The sequence below is a fragment of the Salmo salar genome, chromosome 09, assembly GCF_965601325.2.
Source record: "Salmo salar chromosome 09, fSalSal1, whole genome shotgun sequence".
Classification (NCBI taxonomy): domain Eukaryota; kingdom Metazoa; phylum Chordata; class Actinopteri; order Salmoniformes; family Salmonidae; genus Salmo; species Salmo salar.
The window spans coordinates 21,596,000-21,618,473 of record NC_138299.1 but is presented as its reverse complement, the minus strand read 5'-3'; the positions used below and the strand labels follow the sequence as shown (position 1 = coordinate 21,618,473).

Here is a 22,474-nt window from a genome sequence, read left to right as displayed (position 1 = left end):
TATTCGCTGCCAAAGGTGCTTCAACAAAGTACTAAGTAAAGGGTCTGAATACTTATGTAAATGTGATATTTCTTTTTTCTTTTTTGAACTTATTTTTGCTTTGTCATTATGGGATATTATGTGTAGATGAGGGGGATTTTTTTTTAATCAATTCTAGAATAAGGCTGTAAAGTAACAAAATGTGGAAAAAGTTAAGGGGTCTGAATATTTCCGAAGGCACTGTACATCAGTCAAATGTACCATTAAGACGGGCTAGGCTCGTGCATCATTTAATTAACATAATAAAAAGATCTCCAGCGAAATCCATCTGTTTAAGCTAGATATATTTGATTTTGTATGGGCTTCATTTCACGAAAATGTCTATAGCGTCCGGTTTGGCCTACAATATACTCCATGGAAAGGGGAGACTCTCACGAACACGATGGTGTACTCCGTTCTGTTCTACGACCCCACAAGTGTCATGGGACTCATCTGAAGGTAACCCGGTACCGGTAAAAAAAAATGAATGGAAGTATGGAAGTAGTTTTGTGCCCCCCAAAACAAGGGTTAGATATGTGTCAACAATATATAAATAATTCCTGAGGTTTCTTATATCTCTTCGGTATAGGACAGACACTTAAAAACCTTATTCCTTATGATTTATTTTTGTTTTGCCTTGAATGCTTTGTTCAATGTGTTTCTATGGGCTATAGCAGTAAAGGCCAAACAGTTCTTCATTTGTGAAATACGACGTCCCCAAACTCTTCCGGTCCTCTGCTCCTCTCTGGACTCGCTGCATTAATCAACTGGATCAGTAAATTGGGACTGGTTCTGATCTGTGTACAGCACAGCATGTTCTAAATCATGTCCTAGGACCTAGAGAGAACATCTGGGGAAGTCAACAACTCTGAACTCAGCAGGGAGAACATTTTTCGCCTGTAGATTCACAAATGGAAAAATATGGTCCTTTTAGTTTTTTTCCTTGTATTTAATCTTAATTTATCCAGGTTAATCTCAATGAGAAATATGTTTTTTGCAAGAAAGACCTGAAAAATATCAATATCACAAATGACTTTCCTGTATAAAACTCCTGAGGCTGCCACTGGACTGTCAAGCCCTGGTAACACCTTGTGGGTTATCCTCTATTGTCATGCTCCAACAGGGAAGATATGGGGTGTGCTGTACTCCATAGGCTCCATGTAGCTTTTTTTCATATAAGACCAATGCATTATTGCTGGGGGGGAAAACTTAAATAAAGGTAATAATCTATAACCTAATAATAATCTATCAGGATTCCTGGAAGCTAAGTGGAAGCCTGTACATCATACATACCAAATCTGCATCTGGGTATGCAGGCATCACTACAAAGATACAATTGAACAAAATATCTTTAATAGATATAAACATTTTTACACATCACAGCTCAAAGGAAACATCATCACATGCTGTAAAACATGTCAAGAAGGAAGGTGCAAATTATGATGAGCGTCAGAATCCTTTGATATATATATACAGGTTATACAGAATGGGAACCAAAGGGGAAGCTTGGGGGTTTTAATAGTACAACTGACTGTAGACATGGAGGGTCTACCAAGTTACTTACTAATAGACTTAGATGACTGTAACTGGCATTTGAGGATTTACATAAAATCGTTATATGTCATGACATACAGTACCGATGTCATCTACAGAGAGTAGAACAGGATGAAATACATGTGGCACCAGGGGCTTTGTAACATGCTGTAGATCAGGATCAAGTATAGTACGTATTTCCATGTAACAACATGTTATCATCACTAGGAGGCACTGTGGATCCAATACAGCAGGCAGGCGAGGATGGGACCATACCATGTTAGAAGTGAATTGAACAGTACGCCTGGTCTTCCAGTCATCCACCCAGTCAGTCCAGTTGTTTTGATATAATAACCAACAGTACATTCTGGAACTACTGCATCCAGTAAGCCCATCTTACCCTCCTGAAATGAGCCAAGTCCATAGAGAGTCATAGTGTGTAGTGGTAAAACAATATAAGGTGTTTTGCAGTGGTAACATTTCTGCTCATATATATTTACAAAATAAATTGTTGAACAGCTTTGGTTGATTATGAATTTTGAAGCTTATTCTCGTCATTATGGCACCCATATTATTTCATTTGTATATTTTTTACGTGGCAAGTTAAGTACTTTTCATTAGTTAACTAGCTGTAGTCATGTACTGTATGTGAGGTATACTCAACCCCCTATAACATGTTTTACATTCCTTTATGGAGGATCAATGGGAGAGGCATCACTGAGAGGCATCGACCATAATAGTACTAATATTAAACTATATCCAATACACAGTACACAGGCCAATAGACTGCCTGTCTTTACCTTTCTATACTTGTACTGAAAGGGACAAGTTCAATTCCATGGGACAAACGACAGCCCCATCATGTTTTTCCATAAATTGCTAACAAAATAACAGCTGATCACTCAAATCTTCAATATGCAACTTGGACTTTCGCAATCTCTTAAACGTGCTGTGAACCTGTTAACAAACAGGTATAGTTACAGAGCCTGTGTATGAACTGAACGCAACACACACTTCTGAACTGTTCCCTTCTGGGAATGTCTTAAATAACACAAGACTGTCCTACAATGGACAATTTGTTCCACTGTGGAGAGGAGTACAGTATGAAGGAGCAGGATCTGAAGGACAAGGTCAACATGGGAAGGTTCCACAGCATAGCCCAGGGAATACATCTCTGTCAGACATGCATGGACACTACAGTATCGTACCAGCAAATCCTAAAGAAAGGACTGCATGCTGATCATCTCTGTCTCTCTCCCTCTATCTCCTCCTTTCAAACACCTCTCATTGAGTCGTTAGTGGTGGTGATAATACAGATCCACTGTGTGGCCGATCGGTTCATGATGATCATACAGCATTTACATCCACTGTGAATCGGTCCGTGTCAATAGCAGAATATCAGTTCTAATGAAGGAATCAAAGAAGCAAGTCCTGTGGTTCTGAGCACCCATAGTGTGAATCCGTTTGAGTTTGAGTGTGTTGTGGTCACGTGAGTTCAGCTGTTCCTGTCAATAGCACATGGATCAGTCAGTTCATGTCGATGGTGTTGAACACCCACTCTGTGAACTTCTTGAGCTTGGCCGAGGCGCTGTAGGACTCCTCCTGGAGCCGCTGGTTGTCCTCTCTCAGGCTCTGTATCTGGGCCTGCAGGGACACCTTGGCATCCTTCTCCTGGGGACACACAGGGAGTCATCATTAACACAGAGAGGAGTGGGAGGCTCTCATTACTCTCTAGTACTGTCCTCACACACAGGGAGTCATCATTAACACAAAGAGGAGTGGGAGGCTCTCATTACTCTCTAATACTGTCCTCAGGAGATGTATACAGGGCAGCTATAACCAAAAGGCAGAGTGGTAAGTACCTGTGCCGAATGGGCACTACTGATATATGGAGAACTGGAACCACACTACACACTTGTTTGACCTTTCCATGCTGAGAAGGCTGCTCTTTCAACTGGTCTTTCTACTGTTCTAACTACTGTTAGGGAAAGGGCAGCAGGTTTAGTAAGAAGTGAACAGTAGAGTAGAGATGGCTAGGCTAAGGCTTAGCCTCCGGTGCTGAAGACCTGGTTGTTTCTTTTCTCACCTTCTTTAGGTCATCCTGCAGCAGCTTCACCATGGACTCCAGCTGGCTCACCTTCTCCATCAGACAAGCTGGGCTCTCACTGTGGGACAGGAGACAGTGTTAACTACCATATTCTAACTATAAGACTAACATGACCTGGGGCATATTGGCTTAAAATAGTCAAGAGGTGTAGCAAGCCACAGCTTTAGACCCTAGGAGTAGGACCAGGAGTTTTTCATAATCATGTTATCTGGTCAGGAAAAATCTGGCCCAAGTGTTAGGATAAACTCCAGGCCCTACCTATGTCTACAGAATTCTCTGGATGTGCATGGTATGTAGTAGGTAAGTGGGTCTTACCCAGGCGAGGTGCTTCTCTGTGGGGAAGCCTGGGGTTCGCCCTGCTGGGGACTGGTGGCTGTGACCTCTGAGCTGGAGCTCCCATCATTAACAGATAACAGTCTCTGAACTGAAGACAGACAGATAAAAACACAACAGTTACGGCTTCAGTTACAGCTCAGATTGACAACACACATGAATGAGACAGGGCACTGCTACCCTCTGGTTGGTAAAGATAGTAAATCTCCGGCTTACTTTGCCTACCCTCAAAGGCCTTGGCAGCATCCACCAGGTTGGACCAGTCCAGAGCACAGTCAGCTCCAGAGTTAGGCAGGGGCATGAGGCATGGGTCCCCCAGCTGTTGTCTCCTACCCTCCTGGTCCTGGCTGGACGACTCACAAAGGTCACCTGCATGGAAGAGGAGCGGGGGGACGAGAGATAGCAGATTAGAACAGAGGAAGTGGAGACAGGTTTCAAATAAAGTACATCCAAAAAACAAGATTACACATAACTTGTTTAGAGCAACCCATACTTAAGGACATAAGTATACACTGATACACTCTATGATAAACTGTGCTCCCCTGGTTTGAGATGGAGCCCATGTAGAATAAACTGGCATTGGCTTTACTCAAGGATTACTTTCAGGATAATCAGAGGCTAACCCAGAGACTTGTGTGAGGGTTGTTGGGGTGGCGCGTGGCGGGCGGTGGGCGAGCGGGGTATGGTGGAGCAGCTGAAGAGCAGGTCGTTGGGCGTCTGTCTGTGCCCGCTGTACGAGGGCTCCCGCTGCCCGCTGTAGATGCTCTCGTCTGACAGGGTCCTGTGCAAGGAGCGCCGGCTGGGAGGGGGGATGGGGAAAGAGGGCTGGAGAGAGTGAGGGGAGAGAGAGGAGGCTGCTGATTGACCCCATAAACTCAGCCTTTAGCCTTTAGCATGTTGACAAGTGTATGTGGCAAAGCAAGGAAGGGAGTTTGGATTCATCAAGCAAATACAGCATATCGACTACTCTGGAAGTTCCATGGGAGTTCTCATCAATTTGACAATTTTCATAGTAAAATGGATGATGGTGACATTGCTTGTTAACACAGAGCAGTGCTGCCCGCTACCTTTTGGTCGTGGGAGGAGGGTGGGGGGCTGTCTAGGGTGATGAGTTTCTTCAGGTCCTCCTGCAAGCTGGACGTGGTGACCCGCTGGGGGGATTGGGCCCTGAGCTGAGCCCTGAGCTGGGGCTGGCCACCCAGCAACCCATCACTCTGGTGACGTCTGAGAAAGATGGAGTGCAAAGACCAGCAGTGTTAGGTTGCAGTTCTCGGTTCAACCTCATGGCGGGAGTGTTGTACTCGTTAATAAACAAAACATGAGCCACGACAAGAGGGAAAGGCATCTCCTCTCAGTTGACTCAGATCTCAAGTCTCTCTAACATCAACAATCTAGAACAGTAAGATTTGTTTCAATAGGGAAAGAACATCCTTTCACAACATGACTTACACCCCTCACAGTGTAATGGCCTCAGTGACATGTCAATAAACACATGTATGTTCAACATTCCTCCTCTACTGCCCCCCATGCTTACTTGCGTGTTTTGCCAAAGTCCACAGAATTGATGGTACCTCCCGGCTTCCTCCAGCCGATCAGGTACTTGGAGGTGGCTCCCTGGCGGGGGTAGAAGCTCTTGGGGCCTCCAGGGGAGAGCGAGGTCTGAGTGGTGGGGGAGGTGGCAAGGTCTGACTCCTCCTGGGAGGAGCTGGGACTGCAGCCTGGACCCATGGGACTGCCAGACTGGCCCGAGCTCAGAGTACTGGTACAGAAAAACACGGATATGGGTTAGTATAGGTATATTTACACTAATGTATTCATAACTCACACACAACATTACATTGGTGTTTGACTTCACATTTCTGTAATGTGCACTCATCTACGAACACATTTCTGTAATGTGCACTCATCTACGAACACATTTCTGTAATGTGCACTCATCTACGAACACATTTCTGTAATGTGCACTCATCTACGAACACATTTCTGTAATGTGCACTCATCTACGAACACATTTCTGTAATGTGCACTCATCTACGAACACATTTCTGTAATGTGCACTCATCTACGAACACATTTCTGTAATGTGCACTCATCTACGAACACATTTCTGTAATGTGCACTCATCTACGAACACATTTCTGTAATGTGCACTCATCTACGAACACATTTCTGTAATGTGCACTCATCTACGAACACATTTCTGTAATGTGCACTCATCTACGAACACATTTCTGTAATGTGCACTCATCTACGAACACATTTCTGTAATGTGCACTCATCTACGAACACATTTCTGTAATGTGCACTCATCTACGAACACATTTCTGTAATGTGCACTCATCTACGAACACATTTCTGTAATGTGCACTCATCTACGAACACATTTCTGTAATGTGCACTCATCTACGAACACATTTCTGTAATGTGCACTCATCTACGAACACATTTCTGTAATGTGCACTCATCTACGAACACATTTCTGTAATGTGCACTCATCTACGAACACATTTCTGTAATGTGCACTCATCTACGAACACATTTCTGTAATGTGCACTCATCTACGAACACATTTCTGTAATGTGCACTCATCTACGAACACATTTCTGTAATGTGCACTCATCTACGAACACATTTCTGTAATGTGCACTCATCTACGAACACATTTCTGTAATGTGCACTCATCTACGAACACATTTCTGTAATGTGCACTCATCTACGAACACATTTCTGTAATGTGCACTCATCTACGAACACATTTCTGTAATGTGCACTCATCTACGAACACATTTCTGTAATGTGCACTCATCTACGAACACATTTCTGTAATGTGCACTCATCTACGAACACATTTCTGTAATGTGCACTCATCTACGAACACATTTCTGTAATGTGCACTCATCTACGAACACATTTCTGTAATGTGCACTCATCTACGAACACATTTCTGTAATGTGCACTCATCTACGAACACATTTCTGTAATGTGCACTCATCTACGAACACATTTCTGTAATGTGCACTCATCTACGAACACATTTCTGTAATGTGCACTCATCTACGAACACATTTCTGTAATGTGCACTCATCTACGAACACATTTCTGTAATGTGCACTCATCTACGAACACATTTCTGTAATGTGCACTCATCTACGAACACATTTCTGTAATGTGCACTCATCTACGAACACATTTCTGTAATGTGCACTCATCTACGAACACATTTCTGTAATGTGCACTCATCTACGAACACATTTCTGTAATGTGCACTCATCTACGAACACATTTCTGTAATGTGCACTCATCTACGAACACATTTCTGTAATGTGCACTCATCTACGAACACATTTCTGTAATGTGCACTCATCTACGAACACATTTCTGTAATGTGCACTCATCTACGAACACATTTCTGTAATGTGCACTCATCTACGAACACATTTCTGTAATGTGCACTCATCTACGAACACATTTCTGTAATGTGCACTCATCTACGAACACATTTCTGTAATGTGCACTCATCTACGAACACATTTCTGTAATGTGCACTCATCTACGAACACATTTCTGTAATGTGCACTCATCTACGAACACATTTCTGTAATGTGCACTCATCTACGAACACATTTCTGTACAATATTTCAAAAACATATGGTAATTCTGACTACTTTTCCCCACACACTACATCTCCGATGTCTCCACATCTTGAGATGAGAATTTAAATTCATGAAGAAAAAGAAATAGGACAGAGTGTCCTTGGACTTCTTCCATTTTAACATTTCAAACAACATTTCTCCCAGTTTGACATGAAAGCGAGCGTCTCCCTCCTCAGACATGCTGTGTGTACAATAAAACAGTCACTAGTCTGGTGGTGCTGGAGTTATTTCAGAGCCACAGAGGAGAGGCTGAGGAGAGGAGGAAAGCCTCTGTTCACTCAAAGGAACAGTGGTTTAGGAGTGTTAACAGTGCTGAGCTCTCACATTCAGCATTCCTCAGTGTTTCAAGCGCTCTCTTTCTCTCTGTGAGAACCTGGCTCACACACAAACAAGCACGCAGCGCACACACACACACACACACAAACACACACACACTCAGATACACACACACACATGTGCGCACACACACACACACACAGACACACATACAGCAGGTTGCTGCTTGCTACCTCTCACCACCAAACCGCAAGGCTTGGGAGTTTTCCATCTGGGACAATAAGGGATATACAAGGACTACAAAGCATTACTGTCTGCTTAATGAAACATTGATACGTGAGAGGAAATGTATTGGCTGCATAAAGAGTCGACTGTAATAGAACTCTAGTGTCCCACATGAAAAACTACTACAGTTTACTTATACAATACTACAGTACTTACTATAGAATTCTGTAGTAAACTGTAGTATACTATACTACACACTGTACCCCCGGACAGTGAGGACTCTTAATTTCTTCCCGAGACCAGCAGAGTAAAAATCTCATAATTATCAGCTTCCATTCAGTCAGCACATAAAACTGCTTCGCCAGGCCAAATATATAGACTCCTTTCTTGAAACATTATTTCAACAGCCTTTATATCTATTATAGACATGTTTGTACAGTGGCAAACCTATAGGTCTTCAGTGTGTGACTAGTTTGTGATTCTGAAAGGACAGCAGCCGTAATACCAACACACTGATGTAGGAGAGTGCACTTTTTGTAAAACATAAAGGGCCAGTGTTGTAGTGGAGGGTATATGCAGGTATAATCATTTTATTTAACTAGGCAAGTCAGTTAAGAACAAATTCTTATTTACAATGACGGCCTAACCCAGCCAAACGACGCTGGGCCAATTGTGCACCGCCCTATGGGACACCCAATCACGGCCGGTTGTGATACAGCCTGGAATTGAACCAGGGTCTGTAGTAACGCCTCTAGCACTGAGCTGCAGTGCCTTAGACCGCTGTGCCACTCGGGGGCCACTCGGGAGCCCCATAAACTGAGAAATCATGCACAAAGTAGCCTACACAATCACAAAGCACATGAAATATATTCACGAGCGCCGCACACATAGCCTTGTTTCAGTGGAATATCATCTGCAGGCAGCAAGAGCGTGCTGCTCTCAACTGGTTTTGGCATGAAGAAGAAGAATGACATCAGTAGCTGATAGGGTAGGAAAGACGTTTAAACTTATGATATCTACCAGTAAATGCTAACTAAGGCAACAATGGGTTATCAAACCAAGTATTAAAAAAGTTTTGTGCACACATTTTTTGTCTATTTTCTATTTATATATTTTTGTGTGATTTTGAGAGTGAAAATCTGAAGTCTATAGGAAACCATCGGAAAACATACGATTTTTCACACAGGGTGTCTTTCCTTCACTGGGCAGATTGTTTGGGAACTTTTTGGCAAAATTTGAGTATACCCACTTCTCCAGGCACCACTACACCACTGTGGCTCAGTTGGTAGAGCATGGTGTTTGCAACACCAGGGTTGTGGGTTCGATTCCCACGGGGGGCCAGTACAAAAACAAAAAACAATGCATGAAATGAAATGTAAGCATTCACTACTGTAAGTCGCTCTGGATAAGAGCGTCTGCTAAATGACTAAAATGCATAGGGCCGATGGAAAGACAGCAGTCATACACACAGTATGATGTTAAAAGAGAAGCAGTCCATGAACTCTGACATAATAAGCCAGTAGGTCCCAATCATAAAATTACACAACCATTAAGCATTTCCCAATCGAAATGTACAACTATGACCTCCCATGGCAAAAATAATTTCATGTTTAGCCCACAAAGTAACTGGTGACCTAAAGTTTAAAGTAGAACTGACAGCATTTTAACTACTTTGCAGATACGAAACAAACAGACGATCATAATATCAATAAAAAATATCAAATTCTTATTCTACAAAACCAACTTCATAAGAGGTTTTAAAAATAGGTTATATTTGACTCAACGTTCCATGACGTACACTAACATGCTGACTAAACCGCCAGCGGCGTGTGCGCGAGTGTTGCAAAATAAATGTACACATACATGTTATTCAATCATTGCACCCACACCGCTCACGCAAGTCAACGAGCGTCTGCGTAACTTGGTTCTACTTGTGACGCTAGACGCGCTGCAAGTCCCACCTCTCCCGTCTCCTCATTGGTTTTTAGGAGCATATAGCCATGTGGGTGATTGAAAGATGAACTGGCGCGAGCCGGTCGGTGTGGTCAGCATGAAAGGCGTTGTTGGCAGAATAGATGGATGCAGTTCAATGCATGATCAATATAATTCACCAATACATTTCATTGCTATCAGGTTGTAAATCACAACTGGCCTGGTACATTGTTTGCTGCCTCCATTCGAGATGCACTGTTTCAGTTTCAATGACTCAATATTCCGGACAAAAACGAACAAATGTAACTAACGCTGGGAATGTCAATACAATCAAACTAGCAAGGGCGATGACCACAAGTCTGTCATAACATGGCTAATATACTAGCGTATCTATGTATGTAGCAAGCTAAAAACACAGAGCCTGTTAGCTAGCTAGCTAGCTGCTAGGAGGATGTTATGTCATGCCATTGGAGGAGTGGGTGAGTGACAGACTTTTTTCCCTCATATCGTTTTTTTTTGGCTAGAGATGTCATTTGGTTAACTAGCAAGAATATGAACGACTGTTTTCCAGTTAGCATATCTCTTGCGTTCGCAAATTCACTCTGGCTATCTACTGCGACTTCAGTGCACTCTCGTATGAGTTCCCAAGAGCGCAGAATAACCCAGCTAGCACAGTGGATCTGGGACGATTCCGGCTGAGAGTCGGGGCACTCGGCTGGGAGTCAGACTCGGCCGACGTCATGTGACCCGTGTCTGGGCCGCCTTCGGCAGTATTACTTATGGCTAGGATGCGGGGATTGAGCTCGGGCTGATTCCGGTGTGAGTTATCTGGCCCAAATGTATTACTTGGGGCTCAAGGCAACTCTCTGGCAGATGATTACACAGGCTGCTTTATATAAATAACATTTCATAATACATTTTTCCATATTTTCTCATTGTTTCTGTGATCAAAAAATACAATTAACATTTAAATGAAATTCTTTAAGAGTCCTGTGTAGTATTTTAGTATTTTGATACTTTGTGCAAGGCAATTGATAAGCATTAAAAACTTTGTGGATGGAGCCTCGCGAGTGGCGCAACAAACTGCATTGCTACAGATGCTGGTTCGAGATCCGTGCCAGCCGCGACTGGGAGATACACGAGGCGACGCACAATTGGCCCAGCGTTGTCTGAGTTAGGGGAGGGTTTGGCCGGCCGGGATGTCTTTGTCCCATCGCCCTGTAGTGACTCCTGTGGCGGGCCAGGCGCATGCACGCTGACACGGTCACCAGGTGTATGGTGTTTCCTCCGACACAAAATGTTTTTTTTTGTGGATGGTATAATTTGTATGTATAATAGTAATATTTAAAATGACTAAATTGGGTCATTTTGTATACACTTATTTAGATTTTCATCGGGACGCTTCCGGGGGGGATTCTAGTAAGATCCCGGCAAAGTCGGCTGAATTCCGGTAGACGGAAACGGCCTAATGTACTTGGCAGTCATTCATTTTGATTCCAGGCCAAGTCTGACACCCAATTCCGGGCCGATTCAATCAGTTCAAGAAGGCTGCTTCTGGGCCAATTCCTCGCTGCTAGCTGGCAACTGATGAATTTACGAATGCGCAACACCCGCTGAATATGACCGGTGTCAGCAAACGTAGGCAAAAAAAGTAATACTTAGTCAAGAATGTTCTAAATAACATGTAAACAGCCTAACCAACTCTGCTACGTCGAGGAAAATGGTCAGAGTGAGGTGTTCTCTCATTTGTGTCTGGAAGTAGCTAGCTAGCAAGCCAGCCAATTTTAGCCAGTTCGCTTGGGTGCTTCGTTGGGACAAGCATTTATTGGCAGGCAAGCTGCAGAAGGACGAGAAGGCTACAATTCCCCATCGTTCATCAGTGCAATTTTGACGGCCAACTAGCTGAAAAAGTTTGAGAGGGTTTATCTAATGTTCCTTCGTTAGATTTTATCTCATCTTGCTCTGCCTAGCATTAGTTGTTGATCTTGTTGTCATTGATAACTGAGGGAGAGAGAACCTACCTTTTCATGGTTGTTTGATCAATAGGACTGTAAGGTTCACAAATGTAAGAGGACTCCCGTGGGGTTAACATATTTGCAGAAATCCATTCAGGTGTATTTTGTGGCTTTTGACGAATGTGTTCTAATGATCTAAAGCCGCGCTGTTGCTACTGCCTGTAAACACACAGTCCAGTTCATAGTGAATGATGACAGGGTCTACTGCCTGTAAACACACAGTCCAGTTCATAGTGAATGATGACAGGGTCTACTGCCTGTAAACACACAGTCCAGTTCAAAGTGAATGATGACAGGCCCTACTGCCTGTAAACACACAGTCCAGTTCAAAGTGAATGATGGCAGGGTCTACTGCCTGTAAACACACAGTCCAGTTCAAAGTGAATGATGACAGGCCTTACTGCCTGTAAACACACAGTCCAGTTCAAAGTGAATGATGACAGGCCCTACTGCCTGTAAACACACAGTCCAGTTCAAAGTGAATGATGGCAGGCCCATGTGGCAAATGGCTTGTTTGTATAAAGGCCTACTGTAGCTCTGATTGTCTATAGCACACCGGTCTGTGTAGACTCCGGTCCTGGACATGACAGATGCTTTTATTAGATTTTATTTACTGCTGTGTCCATTAATTATCCAAACGCACAGCCGCTTTCCCACTCTATATTGCTGTAGAATATTCACAAATGCCTTAGTATACATAATTCCCAAACATTCTAAGAATTCATGACAACGTGACCATATCTAAGTGATCGCTTGCAGGAAAATGGTTAAAAAAAGTGACATATTCTTCCTGGGGGATGTATATGAACAGATTTGAATAAGATTTCATGTTGCTAAAATGCTGTCAGTTCCACTTTAAATGCAACAATGTTTCACACACATAAGTTATTTTCAAAGAGATGGCTAACAACAGCAAGCGTGCTGCAATAAAAAACACAGTTCCACTCACCAGATTGCGCAGCGACCTGTTGGCCTTAAAGAAGGCAGAAGTTTCCATACATTTTTGTAAAAACGGTCCCACCCATTAAGTCAAAATATGATTGGTTGATTCCACTGTCACTCCAAAATTTTGCCCTAATACAGTTGAATGGCAGATGCCTTTATCTACCTTCTGATGGCCTAGCCAATGGCTGACTTAGCTAGCTAAATGTATCTCCCCAGAGACCAGCAAAGAAAAATCCTGATTGTATATTTTTTTCTCTTCAGTGTTAACCCTTTCCTTTCCAACAAAAAATGAAGGGATTGAATCAGAACATTAGTGAAAATAATTATATAATTATGATTATTATTATGTTATTATAATAATTATTTAAAATCCTTAGCCCTTTCTCTGAAAGCGTAGAAGGCCCTCATTGTTCCCCACTGTGTTTGGGTTAATAATAATGAGTGGCTCTATTTGCCCCCAGCAGCATTTATTCACTATTCTGAATGTCAAAAGAATCCATATGTTGTTCTGAAATATGAACACAGAAATACTGGACATTATGAACTCTTATTATGGTGGGGATTTGAAAAAATTACAATCATGGTCTTGAATTGGACTCGCATTTTTCTGGTCTCGGTCTTGACTCGGTCTCGAACCCCTTGTCCCCCTCCCGGTCTTGACTTGGTCTCGCCCCCCCTCCGGACTTAGTCTTGACTCGGACTCGATTTGCTCCGGTCTTGGTCTTGAATCGATCTCGCTTTAGGTGGTCTCGAACACAACACTGCACTGTAGTATCCCTCAATCATGTGTAGTACTTAGTATAGAATGTTGTAGTATACTGTAGAATACTATAGTATATACTACAGTATTATCCACCAACAAAAAAACACGGTAGTAAATACTACAGAAATGTCAGCAAAAACACTACAGTCCGCAAATACACTTTAAAAAAACTATAGTAAATACTACAGTATTTAATTTGCATATACCCTGCCCATTCCCCTCCCACATATCCCAATTTGTGGTGGCACATGGCACATGGTTGTGTACCCTATGGTTATAGAAAAGAGCAGGAGGAGAACACCTCCACTTCTATGTCAAAGATAATAAAACAAAAATACTATAGTAAATACTACAGTAATATATACAAAAACACTACAATAAATACTATAGTATATACTACTTTTTTTACTAGAGTATTTATACTATAGTAAACTGCAAATACTACAGTATAATGCAGTAAATACCACATTATTCACTACTACAGGCTCCCGAGTGGCGCAGCGGTCTAAGGCACTAAGAATCTCAGTGCTAGAGGCGTCACTACAGACACCCTGGTTCGATTTCCGGCTGTATCACAACCGGCCATGATTGGGAGTCCCATAGGGCCGCGCACAATTGGCCCAGCATTGTCCGGGTTTGGCCGGTGTAGGCCATCATTGTAAATAAGATTTTGTTCTTAACTGACTTGCCTAGTTAAATAAAGGTTCAATAATTTCAAAAAAATAAATAAACAGTGAATACTACAGTGAAGTCAGCAAAAACAATACAGTGAATACTATAGTATTCCTACCATAGTATACACTATAGTATTTTTTCATGTGGGGTAGCACAGCACAGGGAGGCACACACACCTGGAGTGGGACGCAGCATCACTGAGGGTGTAAGAGCCACTGTCCGGGGCTGGGGGGAACACAAGGGGGCTCTGGGCTGGGTATGCGCTGCTCCCTGGGGGGCCGGGGGAGTCTGGGGCTGAAGGAGACGTCTCTTGGGCCCGCCGCTCTTTGGCTCTGGAACCCCCGGACCCTGTGGCCCCGTAGGAGGTAGCATCGATGCCGCTGTCTGTGGATGCCCCCTGTAGGTAGCCGTTGAGCTCTGAGTCAGGCCGTACCCCTGTCCTGCTGGAGCCAATCTCATACCACTTTTCATCACTGTGGGCAGAGCTGGAGGCATTACTGGACAGTGTGTTGCTGCCTGATTGGCTGGAGGAGTAGGAAGCTTCCACCTGTAGAGACAGAGACCCTACAGTCACGTCCTGGTTGTTTGACCATAGTAAATAAAGACTACTTTGACATGGACAAGAATCTACATTGCCAAGCTAGTGCAGTCGGAAAGTATTCAGACCTGTTGACTTTTTCCAAATTTTGTTACAGCCTTATTCTAAAATGGATTAAAAAAAAAAAATTCCCTCCTCAATCTACACACAATACCCCATAATCACAAAGCAAAAACAGATTTTTAGATTTATTTGCAAATGTATTACAAATGAAAAACTTAAATAATACATTAACATAATTATTAATTTCAGGTAATTGTGCATTTCAGGTCAAATAACAACCCAATGTTTATATCCCAGGACAAATTAGCTAGCAACAGCAAGCTAGCTAGCTAAATTGCCATAAATGTTTGCTTTTCGACCTGTCCCCAAATTAATATAGACTGCTCAAAAAATAAAGGGAACACTTAAACAACACAATGTAACTCCAAGTCAATCACACTTCTGTGAAATCAAACTGTCCACTTAGGAAGCAACACTGATTGACAATAAATTTCACATGCTGTTGTGCAAATGGAATAGACAACAGGTGGAAATTATAGGCAATTAGCAAGACACCCCCAATAAAGGAGTGGTTCTGCAGGTGGGGACCACAGACCACTTCTCAGTTCCTATGCTTCCTGGCTGATGTTTTGGTCACTTATGAATGCTGGCGGCGCTTTCACTCTAGTGGTAGCATGAGACGGAGTCTACAACCCACACAAGTGGCTCAGGTAGTGCAGCTCATCCAGGATGGTACATCAATGCGAGCTGTGGCAAGAAGGTTTGCTTTGTCTGTCAGCGTAGTGTCCAGAGCTTGGAGATGCTACCAGGAGACAGGCCAGTACATCAGGAGACGTGGAGGAGGCCGTAGGAGGGCAACAACCCAGCAGCAGGACCACTACCTCCGCCTTTGTGCAAGGAGGAGCAGGAGAAGCACTGCCAGAGCCCTGCAAAATGACCTCCAGCAGGCCACAAATGTGCATGTGTCTGCTCAAACGGTCAGAAACAGACTCCATGAGGGTGGTATGAGGGCCCGGCGTCCACAGGTGGGGGTTGTGCTTACAGCCCAACACCGTGCAGGACGTTTGGCATTTGCCAGAGAACACCAAGATTGGCAAATTCGCCACCATCTTCACAGATGAAAGCAGGTTCACACTGAGCACGTGACAGACGTGACAGAGTCTGGAGACGCCGTGGAGAACGTTCTGCTGCCTGCAACATCCTCCAGCATGACCGGTTTGGCGGTGGGTCAGTCATGGTGTGGGGTGGCATTTCTTTGGGGGGCCGCACAGCCCTCCATGTGCTCGCCAGAGGTAGCCTGACTGCCATTAGGTACCGAAATGAGATCCTCAGACCCCTTGTGAGACCATATGCTGGTGCGGTTGGCTCTGGGTTCCTCCTAATGCAAGACAATGCTAGACCTCATGTGGCTGGAGTGTGTCAGCAGTTCCTGCAAGAGGAAGGCATTGATGCTATGGACTGGCCCGCCCGTTCCCCAGACCTGAATCCAATTGAGCACATCTGGGACATCATGTCTCGCTCCATCCACCAACGCCACGTTGCACCACAGACTGTCCAGGAGTTGGCGGATGCTTTAGTCCAGGTCTGGGAGGAGATCCCTCAGGAGACCATCCGCCACCTCATCAGGAGCATGCCCAGGCGTTGTAGGGAGGTCATACAGGCACTTGGAGGCCACACACACTACTGAGCCTCATTTTGACTTGTTTTAAGGACATTACATCAAAGTTGGATCAGCCTGTAGTGTGGTTTTCCACTTTAATTTTGAGTGTGACTCCAAATCCAGACCTCCATGGGTTGATAAATTGGATTTCCATTGATTATTTTTGTGTGATTTTGTTGTCAGCACATTCAACTATGTAAAGAAAAAAGTATTTAATAAGATTATTTCTTTCATTCAGATCTAGGATGTGTGGTTTAAGTGTCCCCTTTATTTTTTTGAGCAGTATAGTTGATATTTCAACCTGCTTGTCCTGATCCTGTCCTGATCGCGCACAAGCGGTCTGGTCAGCATGTTAGAAGACATATTTGGTCATATTTGAGCCTGGTGCCTCACCTTGATGTTCTTGTTGGGAGACAGGTGTGTCCCCTGTTCCTGCTGCTGGAGACGAGTTACTGCAGCCTTGGATACAGCTGGGTCTGGGAGGGACAGGAACAAACAGAGGAATGAGACACAGATAACAATACCAGTAACATAGAGAGCTATTCCTGTCTCTGACTCTCATTATCTGCATCACCCAAAACACCAGAGACATGACTTTGGCATTTTCTAAAGCAGTGGTATTCAAACATTTTCAGCAAATTTCTGGGGACCCCATTTTTTCCAAAGATTTTCTCGTGACCCCCACCCCACGCCAAATCTAATGACACAACCTTAAAATCGGGACATTTAGAATTTTAAATAAAAAAATAACTTAATTGCATTTTCATCTCTTATCAAATTGAAAATAAACCAATAAATACATTTACTCAATACAATTAGATTTTTCAAATTATCTTTCTCAAAAACATCATTTTGGCGACCCCACTGCAGTTCCTGGGGTCGTGACCGCGACTTTGAATGACACTGTTCTAAAGCGTGTCCTCTTACCTGCTCTATCAGGCCCCCTGTCGGCCACCTCCTCTTCCACCGCACGGGGCCATCCGGTGGCAGGCTTAGTCCCGTTAGACCCCTCTCCCACTCCCTGACGCTCAGCAGACACAGGGGAGTGGCGGGTATTGTTGTTAAACCTAGAAAATAGACGGAAGAAGACGGCATCATGTCTAGCTGCATCATTTATTGAACAAAACAGGAGTACCTCTGCCACGATGACTATAACATATCAACGAGACAACATATCATTTAGTCATTTCCTTTCTATTATTGGATAACTCCCAAAGAAGTAATTACATCTGAAAATAGAGCAATTTAGGTGAAACCCTACAGCGATCTGTTTCTAGATCTGAATTTTGGTCTGTGTATGATCTGGGTGTGGTCTGAATGTGGCCATAAATTGGCCCAGGTTTGTTCTGGCCTGAGTGACCTCTCACCCATCTGGCATGGACTTCTGTCTCCAGTGGTTAGGGCCTGCGCTCCCAGTGTCTATGTAGGAGAGGCTGGTAGGAGCTTTACGGGTGTGTGGAGAGCGGCCCATCACGATGGAACAAGCCAGGGCATAGTTATCATTCCCTGGGGAATACCTGAGGGATACAGAGCATAGAGATTCCACTACTAAGCTTGAAGCTTGTACATCTTTCCTACTATATCATATTATTAGCCAGGGTGGCTCTCTTACCTTTTAGGGTTGAGAGGGCGCCCATCGCTGGACACGCTGCGGGGGATGACTCCGGTCGGCTCCTGGAAGTCTGAAGCCGGGGCCTTGATGAGCGTCCCCCCCAGGGCCGCTGTGGTGCGGCTCTGGGGGCTGGAGGAGGTGCGGGGCCACTTGTTGTTGTTGCTGCGGAAGGGGAATTTAAACTCATAGGGCATCCCCTCCTTGTGGTTCTTATAGTCCACCAGGGGCATGTGGTACAGCTCTGAACAGCCTCTGTGAGAAGAGACAGAGATAAATCAAATAAAATCAAATAAAAAGAAAATAGAAAATAAAAGTAATAAATAATTAAACAGCAGCAGTAAAATAACAAGCGAGGCTATATACAGGGGGCACCGGTACAGAGTCAATGTGCGCGGGCACCAGTTAGTCGAGGTAATTTGTACATGTAGGTAGATTTAAAGTGACTATGCATAGATTATAAACAGAGAGTAGCAGCAGCGTAAAAGAGGGGTCCGGGTAGCCCTTTGATTAGCTGTTCAGGAGTCTTATGGCTTGGGGAAGAAGCTGTTAAGAAGCCTTTTGGACCTCAATTTGGCGCTCCGGTATCGTCTGCCATGCGGTACCAGAGAGAACAATCTATGACTAGGGTGGCTGGAGTCTTTGACAATTTTTAGGGCATTCTGCCTCTGACACCGCCTGATATAGAGGTCCTGGATGGTAGGAAGCTTGGCAGGAAGTAGTGCCCTGCGTTCGGGGGCCAAGCAGTTGACATACCAGGCAGTGATGCAACCAGTCAGGATGCTCTCAATGGTGCAGCTGTAGAACCTTTTGAGGATCTGAGGATCCATGCCAAATCTTTTCAGTCTCCTGAGGGAGAATAGGCTTTGTTGTGCCTTCTTCACGACTGTCTTAGTGTTTTTGGACCATGATAGTTTGTTGGTGATGTGGAAACCAAGGAACTTGAAGCTCTCAACCTGTTCCACTATAGCCCCGGCAATGAGAATGGGGGCGTGCTCGGTCCTCCTTTTCCTGTAGTCCAAGATCATCTCCTTTGTCTTGATCACGTTGAGGGAGGGGTTGTTGTCCTGGCAACACATGACCAGGTCTCTGACCTCCTCCCAATAGGCTGTCTCATCATTGTCGGTGATCAGGCCTACCACTGTTGTGTCATCGGCAAACTTGATGATGGTGTTGGAGTCATGCCTGGCCACGCAGTCATGAGTGAACAGGGAGTACAGGAGGGGACTGAGCACACCCTGAGGTGCCCCCGTGATGAGGGTCAGCGTGGCGGATGTGATGTTCCCTACCCTTACCACCTGGGCCGGCCCGTCAGGAAGTCCAGGATCCAGTTGCAGAGGGAGGTGTTTAGTCCCAGGGTCCTTAGCTTAGTGACGAGCTTTGAGGGCACTATGGTGTTGAACGCTGAGCTGTAGTCAATGAATAGGATTCTCACATTGGTGTTCCTTTTGTCCAGGTGGGAAAGGGCAGTGTTGAGTGCAATAGAGATTGCATCATCTGTGGATCTGTTGGGGTGGTATGCAAATTGGAGTGGGTCTAGGGTTTCTGGGATAATGGTGTTGATGTGAGCCATGACCAGCCTTTCAAAGCACTTCATTGCTACAGACGTGAGTGCTACAGGTCCATAGTCATTTAGGCAGGTTACCTTAGTGTTATTGGGCACAGGGACTATGGTGGTCTTCTTGAATGTTGGTATTACAGACTCAGTCAGGGACAGGTTGAAAATGTTAGTGAAGACACTTGCCAGTTGGTCACGGAGTACATGCTCGGAGTACACATCCTGGTAATCCGTTTGGCCCTGCGGCCTTGTGAATGTTGACCTGTTTAAAAGGTCTTACTCGCATCGGCTAAGGAGAGCGTGATCACACAGTTGTCTGGAACAGCTGGTGCTCTCATGCATGTTTCAGTGTTACTTGCCTCGAAGCGAGCATCGAAGTAATTTAGTTAACCTCTCTAGGGTAGGGGGCAGTATTTGCACGTCCAGATAAAAAACGTTCCCGATTTAATCTGGTTATTACTACTGCCCAGAAACTAGAATATGCATATAATTGTTTGATTTGGATAGAAAACACCCTAAAGTTTCTAAAACTGTTTGAATGGTTTCTGTGAGTATAACAGAACTCATATGGCAGGTAAAAACCTGAGAAGATTCTGTACAGGAAGTGCCCTCTCTGACCATTTCTTGGCCTTCTACACTCTCTTTATTGAAAACTGAGGATCTCTGCTGTAACGTGGCACTTCCTACGGCTCCCATAGGCTCTCAGAAGGCGGCAGAACGTTGAATGATGACTTTGCAGGCCATGGCTGAAAAACAGTAGTGCATTTGGTAAGTGGTCGATCTGAGAACAATGAGACCGGTCTTTGAACGAAAACAGGGTTTCCCGGTCGGAATATTATTGCTTTTTTACGAGAAAAATCACATAAAAATTGATTTTAAACAGCGGTTGACATGCTTCGAAGTACGGTAATGGAATATTTAGAATTTTTTGGTCACGTTACGCGCCGGGCGCGTCACCCTTCGTTACCCTTCGGATAGTGTCTTGAACGCACGAACAAAACAGAGGATATTTGAACATAACTATGGATTATTTTGAACCAAACCAACATTTGTTATTGAAGTAGAAGTCCTAGGAGTGCATTCTGACGAAGAACAGCAAAGGTAATCCAATGTTTCTTATAGTAAATCTGAGTTTGGTGAGTGCCAAACTTGGTGGGTGTCAAAATAGCTAGCCCGTGATGGCGAGCTATCTACTCAGAATATTACAAAATGTGCTTTTGCCGAAAAGCTATTTTAAAATCGGACATAGCGATTGCATAAAGGAGTTCTGTATCTATAATTCTTAAAATAATTGTTATGTTTTTTGTGAACGTTTATTGTGAGTAATTTAGTAAATTCACCGGAAGTTTGCGGTGGGTATGCTAGTTCTGAACGTCACATGCTAATGTAAAAAGCTGGTTTTTGATATAAATATGAACTTGATTGAACAAAACATGCATGTATTGTATAACATAATGTCCTATGAGTGTCATCTGATGAAGATCATCAAAGGTTAGTGCTGCATTTAGCTGTGGTTTGGGTTTATGTGACATTATATGCTAGCTTGAAAAATGGGTGTCTGATTATTTCTGGCTGGGTACTCTGCTGACATAATCTAATGTTTTGCTTTCGTTGTAAAGCCTTTTTGAAATTGGACAGTGTGGTTAGATTAACGAGAGTCTTGTCTTTAAAATGGTGTAAAATAGTCATATGTTTGAGAAATTGAAGTAATAGCATTTCTAAGGTATTTGAATATCGCGCCACGGGATTCCACTGGCTGTTGAGTAGGTGGGACGATTTCGTCCCACATAACCTAGAGAGGTTAATCTGGTAGGTTCGTGACACTGGGCAGCTCGTGGCTGTGCTTCCCTTTGTTGTCTATAATAGTTTGCATGCCCTACCACATCCGACGAGCATCAGAGCCGATGTAGTACGATTCAATCTTAGTCCTGTATTGACACTTTGCCTGTTTGATGGTTCGTTGGAGGGCATAGAGGGATTTCTTATAAGCTTCCGGGTTAGAGTCCCGCTCCTTGAATGCTGCAGCTCTACCTTTTAGCTCAGTGTGGAATTTGCCTGTAACCCATGGCTTCTGGTTGGGGTATGTACGTACAGTCACTGTGGGGACGACGTCATCAATGCACTTATTGATGAAGCCAGTGACTAATGTGGTGTACTCCTCAATGCCATCGGAAGAATCCCGGAACATATTCCAGTCTGTGACAGCAAAACAGTCCTGTGCTTAGCATCTGCTTCATCGGACCACTTTCTTATTGACCAAGTCACTGGTGCTTACTGCTTTAGTTTTTGCTTGTAAGCAGGAATCAGGAGGATAGAATTATGGTCAGATTTGCAAAATGGAGGGCGAGGGAGGGCTTTGTATGTGTCTCTGTGTGTGGAGTAAATGTGGTCTAGAGTTTTTTTCCTTCTGGTTGCACTTTTAACATACTGATAGATATTAGGTAAAACTGATTTGAGTTTCCCTGCATTAAAGTCCCCGGCCACTAGAAACGCTGCCTCTGGATGAGCGTTTTCCTGTTTTCTTATGGCCATATACAGCTCATTAAGTGCGGTCTTAGTGCCAGCATCGGT

General features: G+C 43.9%; 1 protein-coding gene across 3 annotated transcripts in view; it reads right to left on the bottom strand.

Moving 5' to 3' along the window:
• Positions 1-1,349: 1,349 nt before the first annotated feature.
• LOC106611072 (signal-induced proliferation-associated 1-like protein 1) overlaps positions 1,350-22,474 on the bottom strand; it is an 83,794-nt gene continuing 62,669 nt past the window's right edge. For 2 of the 3 annotated variants that reach the window (XM_082955660.1, XM_014210935.2), the window contains 12 exons: positions 18,349-18,600; positions 18,104-18,253; positions 17,664-17,803; positions 17,130-17,212; positions 14,652-15,022; positions 5,526-5,750; positions 5,059-5,215; positions 4,615-4,816; positions 4,208-4,360; positions 3,974-4,082; positions 3,638-3,716; positions 1,350-3,222 (listed from right to left, as the gene is read on the bottom strand). In XM_082955660.1, the coding sequence (XP_082811786.1) occupies positions 3,079-3,222; positions 3,638-3,716; positions 3,974-4,082; positions 4,208-4,360; positions 4,615-4,816; positions 5,059-5,215; positions 5,526-5,750; positions 14,652-15,022; positions 17,130-17,212; positions 17,664-17,803; positions 18,104-18,253; positions 18,349-18,600 (2,065 nt within the window). In that variant the 3' untranslated portion in view covers positions 1,350-3,078. The remainder of the gene's footprint in view (positions 3,223-3,637; positions 3,717-3,973; positions 4,083-4,207; positions 4,361-4,614; positions 4,817-5,058; positions 5,216-5,525; positions 5,751-14,651; positions 15,023-17,129; positions 17,213-17,663; positions 17,804-18,103; positions 18,254-18,348; positions 18,601-22,474) is intronic. The other variant, XM_082955661.1, reaches the window with a different exon arrangement.